The sequence below is a fragment of the Vigna radiata genome, chromosome 4 (assembly GCF_000741045.1).
Source record: "Vigna radiata var. radiata cultivar VC1973A chromosome 4, Vradiata_ver6, whole genome shotgun sequence".
In the NCBI taxonomy this organism is placed as follows: domain Eukaryota; kingdom Viridiplantae; phylum Streptophyta; class Magnoliopsida; order Fabales; family Fabaceae; genus Vigna; species Vigna radiata.
The window spans coordinates 12,221,563-12,235,378 of NC_028354.1; the positions used below are offsets into that span (position 1 = coordinate 12,221,563).

General features: G+C 33.4%; 1 protein-coding gene and 1 non-coding gene across 2 annotated transcripts; one reads left to right on the forward strand and one right to left on the reverse strand.

Annotated features, from left to right (window-relative positions):
- The first annotated feature begins 5,539 nt into the window (after positions 1 to 5,539).
- LOC106759146 lies at positions 5,540 to 10,976 on the forward strand. Its single transcript, XM_014642153.2, has 4 exons — positions 5,540 to 5,769; positions 5,972 to 7,629; positions 8,026 to 9,071; positions 10,524 to 10,976. The coding sequence occupies exons 2-4, from the start codon at positions 6,139 to 6,141 to the stop codon at positions 10,639 to 10,641; spliced, it is 2,655 nt and encodes an 884-aa protein (XP_014497639.1). The 5' UTR covers positions 5,540 to 5,769; positions 5,972 to 6,138; the 3' UTR covers positions 10,642 to 10,976.
- A 1,775-nt stretch (positions 10,977 to 12,751) lies between these two features.
- Positions 12,752 to 12,843, reverse strand: TRNAY-GUA. The gene is given in 2 exon segments: positions 12,752 to 12,787; positions 12,807 to 12,843. It is a non-coding gene; the product is annotated as a tRNA-Tyr (tRNA).
- Between the last annotated feature and the right edge of the window lie 973 nt (positions 12,844 to 13,816).

Below are 13,816 nucleotides of genomic sequence, written 5' to 3' on the forward strand. Positions count from 1 at the left end.
GACATGGTGTGAGACAATTCCACATTCCTCTAAGTACTTGGCAAAAGAGCTTGGATGTTGTTCATTTGATTTGTCATATCTACCATAGTATTCATCACCACAATTAGACCTGACATTCTTAATCATTTTCTTGAGTTAATTCTCAACTTCAGCCTTATGATCTGAATAGTCTAAAGATTGATATTTTCATCTATAAGATATAGGTACATGTATGTAGAACAATAATATATGAATGATATAAAATATTGTTGACCATTCCATGAAGGTGTAGGGAATGATCCATAAATGTATGTATATATCAATTCTATGACATTTATAGCTCTCTATGCACCTTATCTCATTGTTTTGATTTGTTTACCTTTAACACATTAAACACAAACATCAAAGTTTGTGAAGTCAATGGAATCCAAGATCCCATTTGACATAAGTTGTTCAACTTTATCGTAGATATGTGACCTAGGCACCTATACCACAATGCTATTGAATTGGTATTACCAATTTTATGCTTAGTACCATGCAATTGCATATTTAGATTATCATAAGTCAAAAGTGAACCAATTCCAACATAATTTGAATTTAAACGCATTATGAATTCATTTTTTGCAAACGAACATAGATATCTTAATTTGTCCAAATAAGAAACTGAAACCAATTTCTTCCTAAATGATAGTACAACAAAAGTGACTTTTAAATCCAAATAAAAACTACATAAAATGTCCTGTACCTTTCATCGTCATTGATTTTCCATCTCCAACATATACCCATATTTCAAAGTCAATTGGTTTTTGCTAGCTTAGTGACAAGTGTGATAATTACCTATTATTCACACTTATTATAACACTTTATTTGTCTTTTTACCATTTATTTTGTGTTGAATTCCAATAAAAGAGGCAAGACTTGTATATAGTTGTTATATATATATATATTCATGTTTTTTTAGGTTATTTTCCAGGAAATTGGAAGATTAGAGAATATTAAAGTAATGTTTCCAGAAGCCACAAACTCAATGAGTCATCTCCACTTGCCCAACAAGACCTTGATAGCTCTAGCCAAACCAAGAAGCCTAGCGAGCTAAAGAAGCCACATGTTAGAAAAGCTACCTCTTACCCAACGAGAGGATTTGGTGGCCCAGCGAGAAAACATGTTTTGGTGAACCTTTTAAAGCGTTGAGAGTTAAAAAAAATAGTTTTTGGGACATGGCAACGAACTAGACACTCAAGACACGAGTTGAGGCATTTCTAGGGCTCAAGAACTCCATCTTCCTTCATCCTTTTCATCAGTCCAATCCATCCTTGTGTTCTAGATGTATAGGAGTAACTAAACTCCTTTTCATTGGGTTGGATGTAATGTACCTAAACTCTTTGTAGTTCCTTCTATGCAATAGAATATCTTTCATATTTCTTGTGTTCTATCATATTTATTCACTTTGATGATGGAATATTTATGCTATTTTGGTGCTATCTAATATTTGGAAAATGCTTTAAAACCTAAACATAAAAAAGGTTCTTGATCATTCTAGACATCTTGTCTCAATGCAAATCTTGTATATGTCTAATAAATAATGAAACTGGTATTTTTTTTAAAGCAAATCAAACCGTAGATAAATAGTATCTGTATCAACCTAATCTATTATTATTATTTTATCAGTAACAAATGAGTTATTCCCATTTACTAATTATGTAAAATGTATTCTACAATTAAAGAGAGGACACCTTATGAATTTCTTTGGTTATTTGTTTAGGATATTTTTATATTTTTACGGTGATCATTAACTCCTTATCATCTTATTCATTAATGCAATGAAACAATCTATATAAATTCATATTAATTTTTATATTAAAATATTTATATTAATAACTTACATAAATTAAATTCTAAATATTATCAATCTTTTATATTTATTTAAAGACTGAGAACCTCTCTCAAACAAAAAAATTATAGTTCTCAGTATTAAGCATTTAAGACGATAAGTTTAAAAAATATCGAATCAGGACTTATACAAGTTTGAATTTATTAATCACTTAAAAGAAATGTTTATTCGATAAAAAGAATAGATAAAAAAAATTACTCTACTATGCATTAAAATAAAAACAAATATTATTTGATGGAGTTTACAACAAGAAAATTGAAACCCTCCCTCACAACATACATTATCGATTACAACAAAATTTAATTTAATTATTCTTTTACCTTTACATGTGAAATGCTTTGTTGGCAATTATACTTATTGCCTACAAGTTCGGCACACATGATTTACTTATAGCCTACAAGATCTCCACAATTCTAACCTTTTACAACTCTCTTATTCACTATTTTCTTATATATATTTAGATTCACTCTGAAATATTTTAATATATATATATATATATATATATATATATATCATTTCACTTATTACTTTTTTTCTATTTATTATTCTTTTATGTTCTTTATTGTTTAGGAAACTCTTTTTCTTTCTTCATGTAAAGATTGTATTTCCATTTCCATTTGTTTTAATAGGAGAATAATTGCACTTCTTTTGACAAAATACGAGTCTGATTTACTTTTCTCTTTAATGGTATTTTTCTTTTATAATTTGGTTTAATAGATTTGTAGGTCCCTATTTTTGTGGTTTTGTTTCAATTGAGTCCTCCTATTTTAAAAATGTTCAATTGAGTCCCTAATTTAATAAATTTCATTCAATAACATCCTTTCCGTTAAATAATATAAACGGTGTTAACTTTTAAAAATGTGAAATGCTGAGATATTATTTTATTTCCAGGTGGCAAAAATTGAATTTTATAGGTGGATTTTATATTATTTTAAATTATGGGCAAGAAGGTTACAACAGACACATCAGAATTTCACACTCCAATTTAGGGTTTACCTTCCTGGTGTGCCACCCATTTCCTCCGCCGCAGCCGTCAACAACAATGGCAGACACATCTTCTCCTCCGACAGACCAACTCGCAGTCACCACCCTCGACGACGAGGTACCCAGGGCCCAATTCTCGGGTCGCGTCCCGATCCGCTCCATCATTGTCCGCTCCGACGGTGGCTCTAGCTTGGCCGGCCGGAAGGCGCGCGTCGGTGGCTGGGTCAAGACTGGTCAGAAAGCCGACAAAGACACCTTCTCCTTCCTCGAAATTAACGATGGCAGCTACGCCGGTAACCTCCCAAGTTATCGTTGAAGCCGCGAACTCGATCAACTCGTACCCACTGGAACTTGCATCGTCGTCGACGCCCACCTCAAGCTTCCTCCCGCCGGTACCAAACAGAAGATTGAACTTTGCGCCGATAAGGTCCTCCACGTCAGCCCAGTCGATCCCGCCAAATATCCTCTGCCCAAAATGAGACTTACTCTTGAGTTCCTCTTCTGCTCCTACTAAACCCACTAAAGGTGCCCACGTTCCCTCCGTTTTGTTGCGATATTGGGGTTAGGGTTGGAAATAAGAATTTGGGTTAATGGCCTCTCATTGTAGTTGCGATGCGAAGATTTCACGTTCTCTGCTTGCTCGATTTTGAGATTTTGTGATTTGGGGTTTGATTGGTCTGTTTGCAGGTTAGCTTCATCAATGACGCAGAGATGAATGAACTAAAGGAGGTTCACGACTTGGGGGTTTAATTGCTGCGATTTGTTCGTTCTCGTTTTCACATTTTTCAGAGGTTGCTCGTGGCTGGCGAAGTGGCGGAGAACGGTGGCTTCTGATTCTGGGTCTTGTGGTTTAATCGTCTGTAGGTTGCTTGCGATTGATGAAGGAGGAGAGTGATAGGGGGCTTGCAACGACCATGGAGATTCACGGCGGGATGGCTGCCGGCGAGGATGGTGGTGGCGGCGCGTAGCTAGGGTTTTAGAAATTAAGGTTTCTGGAAGAAGACGTAGATGACGTGGTAGGAGGAATGAGATGGTATGTTCTGATTATTAAAGTGTGTCTCTTGATGCCATCTCGACATATAGTTAACGCCATCCAATGATATTTAACGGCAAGGATTGTATTGAGTCAATTTTATTAAAATAGGGACTTAATTGAACACTTTTAAAATAAGAGGACTCAATTGAAACAAACTCACAAAAATAGGGACCTCTAAACCTATTAAATCTAAAGAAATGTTTATTCGATAAAAAGAATAGATAAAGAAAATTACTCTACTATGCATTAAAATAAAAACAAATATTATTTGATGGAGTTTACAACAAGAAAATTGAAACCCTCCCTCACAACATACATTATCGATTACAACAAAATTTAATTTAATTATTCTTTTACCTTTACATGTGAAATGCTTTGTTGGCAATTATACTTATTGCCTACAAGTTCGGCACACATGATTTACTTATAGCCTACAAGATCTCCACAATTCTAACCTTTTACAACTCTCTTATTCACTATTTTCTTATATATATTTAGATTCACTCTGAAATATTTTAATATATATATATATATATATATATATATATATATATCATTTCACTTATTATTTTTTTTTCTATTTATTATTCTTTTATGTTCTTTATTGTTTAGGAAACTCTTTTTCTTTCTTCATGTAAAGATTGTATTTCCATTTCCATTTGTTTTAATAGGAGAATAATTGCACTTTTTTGACAAAATACGAGTCTGATTTACTTTTCTCTTTAATGGTATTTTTCTTTTATAATTTTTATTTTCATATTCAATAATATTAAACGAATTATTTTATTTGTATTTTTTGCTTTGACTTAATTATAGTTTACTTGAAAACTATACTTGTTAACTTTTTATTAACGAGAAACGTTTCAAGATACCAAATTGTCAACTTGTCCTTTTATACATTTCAAGGGTCTGTTTATAAACTTTTATAGATTAACTTCTCTTTTAAGTTAAAAAATAAAGATCAATATGAAAAAATAATTTTATTTTATATAATTTTTTTGTCGATTTTTTCAGCTTAAAACCATCTTAATTCATGAATATTATTTTTTAACATCTTTCCCCTCTTTTCCAATATACACATATTATTAGAATTTTAAGTGTTAATTTAAGTCCCATCTTAGAAATTAAGTTTTAATACTAATTAATTTATTGTTTAAGGTTTTTATTAAGAATGATGTTATAATAATCGAATTCAAATTTAATTGATATTATATAATTCTAGTGAAAACTCCCTGATAAACTTAACCCGTACTACATACCTAATATAAGAGAAGCGAATCAGATGCATCAATAGACCATCGAAAATTGTTTAGGATATATGATTATAAGATTTTTTTTCTTCAAATTTAATATATAAATATAAAAGTTAATTTTAAAATATACGTTTTTAAAGAATGTTTTTATAATAATTTCATATAATTATACGTATATAGATAATTAAATGAAATCCAAAATTATGGATTAAATCGATCAAGTGCCAAAATACCAAAAATTGGTTGACAGAAGAAAAGAATGTAGGAGAGAGGAAAAAAAACACGAATGAAAAAAAAAGAGAATAATGAAGCCGGTCCGGTTCACCGACTCCGGTCCAGTCTATCACATCGCGACGGTTCGGTGACATCGCTTGTTCCGATTTTGTTTTTCCTTTCCTTCTTCAGTGCCTTCTCTCTCTTTCTTCTTATCTTGTTTCTCTCTCTTCTTCTCGCATTGTTTCTCTCTCTCTCTCTCTTAATACACACCGAAAAACCCGCGACGGAGGCTCCGACCCGAATCGGACGACTCAGCTCCAGCTCCGACCACTTTCATGTTCTCCGGCCCCAATCTCATTTCGCTCCCATTTTCATCGATTTTAGTCTTCTCGTTTTCACCATCCGAATCTGTGAGTCCTAAATTCTCCTTTCCTCTCTCCCTTTCGATGCATGCCACAATCGCGTTGGACCTAATTCCCAATTCTTCTCTCTTTCATTTTTCCGTTGGTTTTATTTTTCGAACTGTATTGCGACCTTTGTTGCTACAATAGGGTAATATCAATTTAAATGTCAGTTTCTAAATATTCTGAATTCTTTCTCTTTTCCTTTTAGGGTTGAGATTTTAGGGTTCTGAAGTTTCTGCGTCTAACCCTGGGGGATATATATTGGGAGGAGGGGGAAAGGAACCCGGAATTAGGGTTTCCTCGGAAGCGTTGTTTTTGTTGGGAAAATAAAGAGGGTATATTTGGGACTAGGAAGAGGGTTAGGTTTAGAGGATAATGTGTATACTGTGTGTGATTCAGAAGTGGTCTCGCCGGGTTGCGACGATGCTACCTTGGTTGGTTATTCCGTTAATTGGTTTGTGGGCACTTTCTCAGCTTCTGCCGCCTGCTTTTCGCTTCGAGATTACTTCGCCTCGTCTGGCTTGTGTTTTTGTGTTATTGGTTACTCTCTTCTGGTATGAGATTTTGATGCCTTGGTTGTCGGCATGGCGCGTGCGGAGGAATGCACGGATTAGGGAGAGGAAGAGGTTTGAGGCCATAGAGATGCAGAAGTTGAGGAAGACAGCTACTAGGCGGTGCCGCAACTGCTTGAGTCCTTATAGGGATCAGAACCCTGGTGGGGGTCGGTTTATGTGTTTTAACTGTGGTCATGTTTCTAAGAGACCGGTTCTAGACTTGCCTGTGCCTCCGGGGTTAGGGATTTCCAATTCCAGTATAGTTAAGGATTTGGTTGGAAAAGGTGGCAAGATATTAAATAGCAAGGTATGGTCTGAAAATGGATGGATGTGCGGTCAGGAATGGCTGGAGAATGGCAATTGGGTTGGTGGGTCTATTGCAGGTAATCCTAGCAACTGGAGGACGAGTGAGAGTACTGGTCTTTTTGGAGGAGCCGAGCATTGTTCGACTGAGAGGTCATATTGTGGTCTTTTGTTTTTGGTTTGCAAGCTTTTGACTTCGTTTTTCAAGAGCATTAGATGGCTCTGGAGGAAGGCTTTTAGAGTTAGTACAAGTGAAGAATGTTCATCCGATGCTGAACATAGAGCATTCTTGGCAAAGAGGGGTGAAAATGGGGGAAGCCTTAGCGAAAGTAGAGGGGAAAAAGCACGTAGGAAAGCTGAGGAGAAAAGACAGGCTAGGCTAGAGAAAGAACTTTTGGAGGAAGAAGAGAGAAAACAGAGGGAGGAGGTTGCAAGGTTAGTGGAGGAGCGTAGGAAACTGAGAGATGAGAAAGTGGAAGCAGAAAAAGATCACAGCAGATCATCAAATCCTAGTAAGGATAAAGAGCGCAGGAAGGAAGCTGAAAGGAAGCGTCAGGAAAAAAGAAAAGAGAAAGACAAAGCGTCCAGTGTGAGCAACTCTGACGCTGAAGAATTGGAGAGAAGAGCTAGCAAGGAAAGTGAGCGGAAGCGGGACTTTGACAAAAAGAGTGAAATGGATCGCCGAGAGCAACCGAAATATGGGTTAGAGAGTGGCAGGGGACAGAGTACGGACAATGCACATAATAAAAATGTCCCTGCAAACAATTATAACCGAGGAGGTACAGGAGCAAGGTATCTTGATCGTATGCGAGGCACTATTTTGTCTTCTTCAAAAGCGTTTGGTTTCAGTAGGGGCAATAATATTTCCAGCAATGTGGTGAAAGAAAACAAGTTTAATAGTTCTGTAGATCATGTTCATACTGCTCCCAGCAGGAGAGAAATATGTCCTCCTGAGCATCCAGCTGCAAAATCCAATTTAAATGGAGATGATAGGAATATCACTCACTCTGTAAGTTGTCTTGCTTTCTATAATGTTCTATCATGTTATGTTGAGTGTTGATTAGTGATGAAATGGTAGCTACTATTCTTTTTTATATAAAAGAACCTGTGGGATTTTACAGATGAATATTACTTTCAAATGTCTGGCTTTTTCTGTTGTTATATATTCAAATATCTGTCTTGTCACTAACTTCCCTTTTGTTTTTTGACATTCTAAACTTTCAGTCTTTAAGATTTTTGAACATAACATAATTGTGTGATAGCCTAGTTAATATTAATCGGGGCTATAACTGTATATGATTTTGATGCTCTGGTTAATATTAATTGCTTGCTATGATAATCTTAAGTGCGCTGAAAAAGAAATGTACTCATGAAATGGTATTACCATGGTAATTGTTCCCTGCAGGTTCCCCCTGAACCACAGCCATGGACTGCAGCACCTAAAAAGTCTTGGCAGCAATTATTTACTCGATCATCATCTGTTCCTCAGTCCTCGAATTCAAATGTAATATGCAGACCGAATTCCAAAATTCAAGCAGACACCAAAAGCCCTCAGTTCTCTGCCCAGTCACCAGTTACACAAACATTTACTAATCCTATTCAGTTTGGTCTTCCATCACCATTTAATATTTCCACCCATGCAAGTGTTCTAACCAGTAGTAGTCTAGGTTTTTCTCCTGCTATTGAACCATTTTTATCTCCAGTTGGAAATATATCGCATGACTTTAGACAAGATGAGCAAGAGCTTTTTGAAGACCCCTGTTATGTTCCAGATCCGATTTCCTTACTTGGGCCTGTTTCTGAGTCACTTGATAATTTTCAGTTGGACTTGGGAACTGGCTTTGGCACAGACAATGAAGTAACAAAATCTCACACTATGCAAAGCGTAGCTACTGGTTCTGATGTTAATAAGCTTTCTCCAATTGAGTCTCCATCTTCCCGAGAAAAACATTGCGGTTCAAATTGGTTTCCTAGTACCCCAAAAGGCCAAGACAGACATGGTTTTCCTCTTGATGATGCGGCTGCAAATGAGAAGGGAACATGGCAAATGTGGAGTTCTTCCCCACTTGTTCAAGAAGGTTTGGGTTTAGTTGGTGGCACGGAAAGCTGGCTGTTATCCTCACAAAGGAACCTACCAAACAAGGATGAATTTATACTTTCATCATCTCAGAAGACTATGACTTCTCTTTTTAACCAAGAAGATAACATAATTTCCAGTACCCATTCTCCACAAAATGTTTTTCTTCCTAATGGCCAAAGTGGCGAGAACTTCAGCCCTGTTACAGGTTCAACTGGTTATGATCCTTGGTTACAAAGTGCTCTCTTCCCACCATTGTCAGGAGGCCATAAAGCTCAGGAGGGAGCCACTCAAAATGAAATAATATATGGTAGCCCAAGTGAATCTGTTAGTAGCCATGGGCTTGATGGTTCTCCGGCTAACTGTTGGTCCAAGTAAGTGTGAACTGTTTGCCTTGTAATGGATGGATAATTTTTGGAATTTTTGTTTTTCATGTCTCATATTTATTGTTCTGCATTTTAATCTGATGAAACTTGTTTGGCAAAAAGATGAGAAACTATTCACTCGTCTTATATATTGAAATGAATTTGTAGATCTATAAACATCAATCGGTGATGTGATTGATGTAAGAATATTAAATGTTTTGCATCTTTCTATTTGTAGAGACTTGGTTCATGTTAATGATGCTTGTGCTTAATTTGGGTCAGACTTGGTTCATCTTTGTATTTGTAGACACTTGGTCTCTCTATCCACAAATAATGCATTTAATATTTTACCCTATATGTGATATTTGTTTTCAGTCGGACCCAATTAAGAAAGCATTCCAATACAATGGCATGTGTCGAAGTATTATGTGCTGTTTATCTTAATTTTCCCCTGTAGTAATTGTTTTTTTTTAACTTAGGGAAACATGGATTGGTAACGTGATTGTTGTGGGAATATAGATGTTTTGCATCTTTCTATTTGTGGAGACTTAGTCATATTAATAATGATACTTTGTGCAGGGAATTTTTTATTTCAGTGGTGAAAATTTATATAATGTACTTATCAGCCATTGATGTAACTGTTATGCAAGAGCGCTTGGTTTCTATCCACAAACAATGGATTTAATATTTTACCCTACATGTGATATTTGCTTTATATATGAACCAATTAGGAAAACATTCCAATACGATGGCATGTGTCGAAGTATTTATGTGCGGTTTATCTTAATTTTCCTCTTTAGTTTGAATTTAGGGTGGCTTATTGATGATACTTTGATTTTCTGAATAAAAATATATTTATTACTAGTTCAAAGTAGTACATATTGGTTGGGCATTTTAAATTTGGAAAGATTGATTGAATTTAATTACCATTCTTCCTTACAGAAAACTAGTTCTTACTATGGTAATAGGTACACGTTTCAAAAGAGGGTGAATTGCTTTTAATGCTCATTGGTAATAATTTGACTGGAGCCATATGCTTTAAAAGTGTTGTATTTCCAACAATGTTTCACTGAGGAAGAATGAGAAATAGAAAATAAATTAAATATGAAAATACTATATATATATATACAATAAATTGACATGGAAGCCTTCTGTGTGGGAATATAGCGTCACTGCTTGTCAGATTTCCATATTTTTGTCTTCTCTGTTGTCCATAAACAAACGTAGTGACGTATATGGAAGGTAATTTAAATGTTTGATTGAAATGGAATCCTATGCTGTATGACTTCTTTGGATGCATGTTATATAGCCAAATCAAAAAGTATTTAGCTTCAAATGTACCATTTTTGTGCTGTTTCATTTAATTAAAGTGGACTTGGTTAATTGTGAATTGTGCTTGTAAATGAAATACCTGGTGTTCAAGGGTAGATTTAACAGTTGTGGTTTTTGTTTGGTTTGCAGGAAGGAATGGCCTGTACATGGTTCTGTGGAAAGCATAGGGAAGTCAGCTGTTTCAAGGCCTTATAGTGGAGGTCTACAGCCAACCTCAGATGTACAGTCGTTTTGGTCGTTTGATTAAAAAGATGATAGTGACAGGTTATGAGGAAGGAGGGACTTGATAAAAAAAAAACACACAACTGTTCTCTTGAGGCAAATAGCCTCTTTTGGGGGAAGAGTTTAGAATACTGAACCCATTGTATCTTCCTTTCTTCTTTTTAAAGGAAGATTGATGTTTATTACGTAACATTAGCAGTATGAATAGGAATACATGTTGGATTGGATGCATTCTGAGCAAGTAACAAAGAGGTTCTGGTGCCCCCATTTTGCCCTTTGGAGAATGGTTCTTCACATTCCCACTTGTGTCATCATCATCTTCAAATATTATTGAAATGAATGGATACTAACATGACTCTCTACCAATGTGTTTGTGAATCCAGCTGCATCTTCTATTGTTGTTTTACTTCACTCGATTTATATCCATCTCATCCGAGGTATATGTTTTTACAACCCTTTTGCTTTTAATCGTCAAGTTAAAACATTTATGGAAAAATATTATTGGAAAAAAGGGGGTGAAAAACTTTACTGCTTGCTATTGTCTCCATCCCATGAAAATTTCCCAACCTTTTTTTTTCTATTCGGAATATGATGCAAAGGGGAAGTGCCGTTGTATCTATAACTAGGATATTCTTAAATTATTATGTTGAAGCCATCTTTAGGATACACATTTTATTATTAATTGTATTTTTGTCAATATAATTTATTTTAGACTTAACAAATTTTAAGTTCATGATAAAATTGAATATTTTTAATTGATTTTTTATTGTTTATGGACTATTGGAAAAACTTGTATTTTTCTTTTTACTGTTTTTTGTTAATTGGGTAATGTGATTATTATTTTAATTATTTTTACGAGATATCTTTGTATTAATACTCAACGAAAAATAATATGTGACTTATTGTTGAACGAGGATAATGAAAAATGAAGGTGAAAACAAAATGAATAGATAAATATGATGTTGGGATATTAAAGAGAAAGTGTGACATTAAATAAGCTGAAAAGTAAGTGAAAAGAAAAATAAGTGAAAATAAAAACGTGTGAAGAAAAAAAGGAAATAAAAACATAAATATAAAATATTATGTGTTGGAAGATAACCTAATGATAAGGGTAGTACTGGATCCCGTGATCTTATAAGAGACAAAAACCAAATATTTAACCCTACTCTTGCTCCTCAATCTTTCTTTCTTTTGTTTTTATTTTTTTTTTCAATTTTATTCTATGTTCCACATTCTTCCACTACCAATACCATATTTATGTTTACTTTTTTTTTTGTTTATTCTTATTCAATAACAAAAATTACCTATTATTGAAACTATGTCTTTTTAATGTTAACACACAAAATAACATGACAACTAGATAATATAATACCATAATAGTTATATATATTATTTATTTAACAAAAAAAATAAATGATAGAGACTCAATTGAAAAATAAAACTTTTTTAATAAATTAGTTATTGATGAAAGTTGTAAGAAATGGTATGTAACCTAATAATGTTGGTGGCAGAGACAATGTGTCCGACCTGCCAGATTCTTGTTATTTATGTATAAAACAGTGCTGAACATAAATAATTAAAAGTATATACTTTTTCTGGAATGCAAGTAGTTGAATCATTTGCAGAGAGTTTAGCTTTTCATATAGAATTGTGCAAAAGAACTAAGGTTAACTTATACACTTGATCCTTTGTCGCATGTGCATGTAAATGATAAAGATAATTAAATTGCAACTAACATCTGTAAATTTTAGTTCATACACGTGTTCATACACGTGCACGTGTATTTTTTAGGATTTATTCTAAAAGATTATAATAAGAAAGTGAATTAAGATTAATTAATTGTAAAAATATCAACTTATATAAAATGAAATTTACTTTTATTTTATATATTATTTCTAATTTACATAAACTCTTTATCAATAAAGATAATAAATAAACTATATTATTAAATACAATGTTAACATACTAAGTTTAAAATAAAAAAAGATTATTTAAAAAATGAGAAGAGATTATAAGAATCATTTATGCTGAAAAAAGAAATTTTAAGAAAAATCTTAGAAGTAATAATAATTTTAAAAGAAAAACATCCTACTTGTTCAAATGAGAATGTAAAAATGGACTAAAATTAAAAGATTTCCGACCTGCCGGATTCGAACCAGCGACCTAAGGATGGCTATTTGGATTTACCAACTACAGTCCTCCGCTCTACCAACTGAGCTAAGGTCGGATTTGTGAGTGATTTATGTTCGTTAAAGTTATGGTTCTTTTTCCTCAATGTCTTCAAATTCAAATATATGTTTGTTCTTAAATCGTAGCACTTTAAAGTCTCCGTCACTGTTCTGAAGTCTCCAGAGAGATAGAATGCTACAGAATTAAAATTTAGTTGGTGAGAAAATGAAGTTGCTCCATGTTTATATAAACCCATTGCAAATCTAAGTTACAACCGATATTCGAATCCCAAAATATATTTTGATCTAAAGTTCAACGAATGCCTTATAATCTAGTTATCAGTTTCATCGTTAGGGAATAAGTCATTAGAATTAACTACCTTTTATATAAAATATTGTTTGTTTTAAAGTTTATATTATATTAAGATTTTATCTTAAAAATATTTGAAGATTATAAGAAATAAATAATATTTAAACTATATTAGATTTTTAAATGATATAAACCTATTAAATATTATAATATTTATATATATAAAGTCTTTTTTTTTTCATTTAGAGTGTGTTTATTTGGAGAGATGAATTTGAAAAAGAGAAAATTGATAGATCTAAAAGCATTTTAGAGATCTAAGAGTGAATTTAGAAATAAAGTGTGTAATAGTTTATGTAAAGTTTGACCAATATATGAAATTGTAGTTATAATTATTTAGCTCAGAATTTTTAAGATCATTAGAATTTGATTTTTTTTTTCTTAGAAACTGATAAGCTGTCGTTGAAGCTATCAAATTAATACTACTTTTCAAGGCAACTTCAGTATTGCCTAGTAGTATTCAAGAAAATAGATAGGGCTAAAGTAACCCTAAGTCGTCTCCCAACGAACACAGAATTGCTTTTGAATATCTGAAACTTATGAATGATATGCAATGCTTAAGAACAAAAGTGAGGATGTATAAAGATTGTTGTAAAACAAATAGAAAACTTAAAAACAATTATGAGGAAACAGGCTAATTCCACTGCTTTTCCAAAATAGATTCA

Excerpts from the sequence above, each read along its gene's own strand:
- LOC106759146 (XM_014642153.2), top strand. The coding sequence starts at position 6,139 with ATGTGTATACTGTGTGTGATTCAGAAGTGGTCTCGCCGGGTTGCGACG. Across the intron at positions 7,630-8,025 it reads ATAGGAATATCACTCACTCT|GTTCCCCCTGAACCACAGCC; the intron begins GTAAGTTGTCTT and ends TGTTCCCTGCAG. Across the intron at positions 9,072-10,523 it reads CCGGCTAACTGTTGGTCCAA|GAAGGAATGGCCTGTACATG; the intron begins GTAAGTGTGAAC and ends TTTGGTTTGCAG.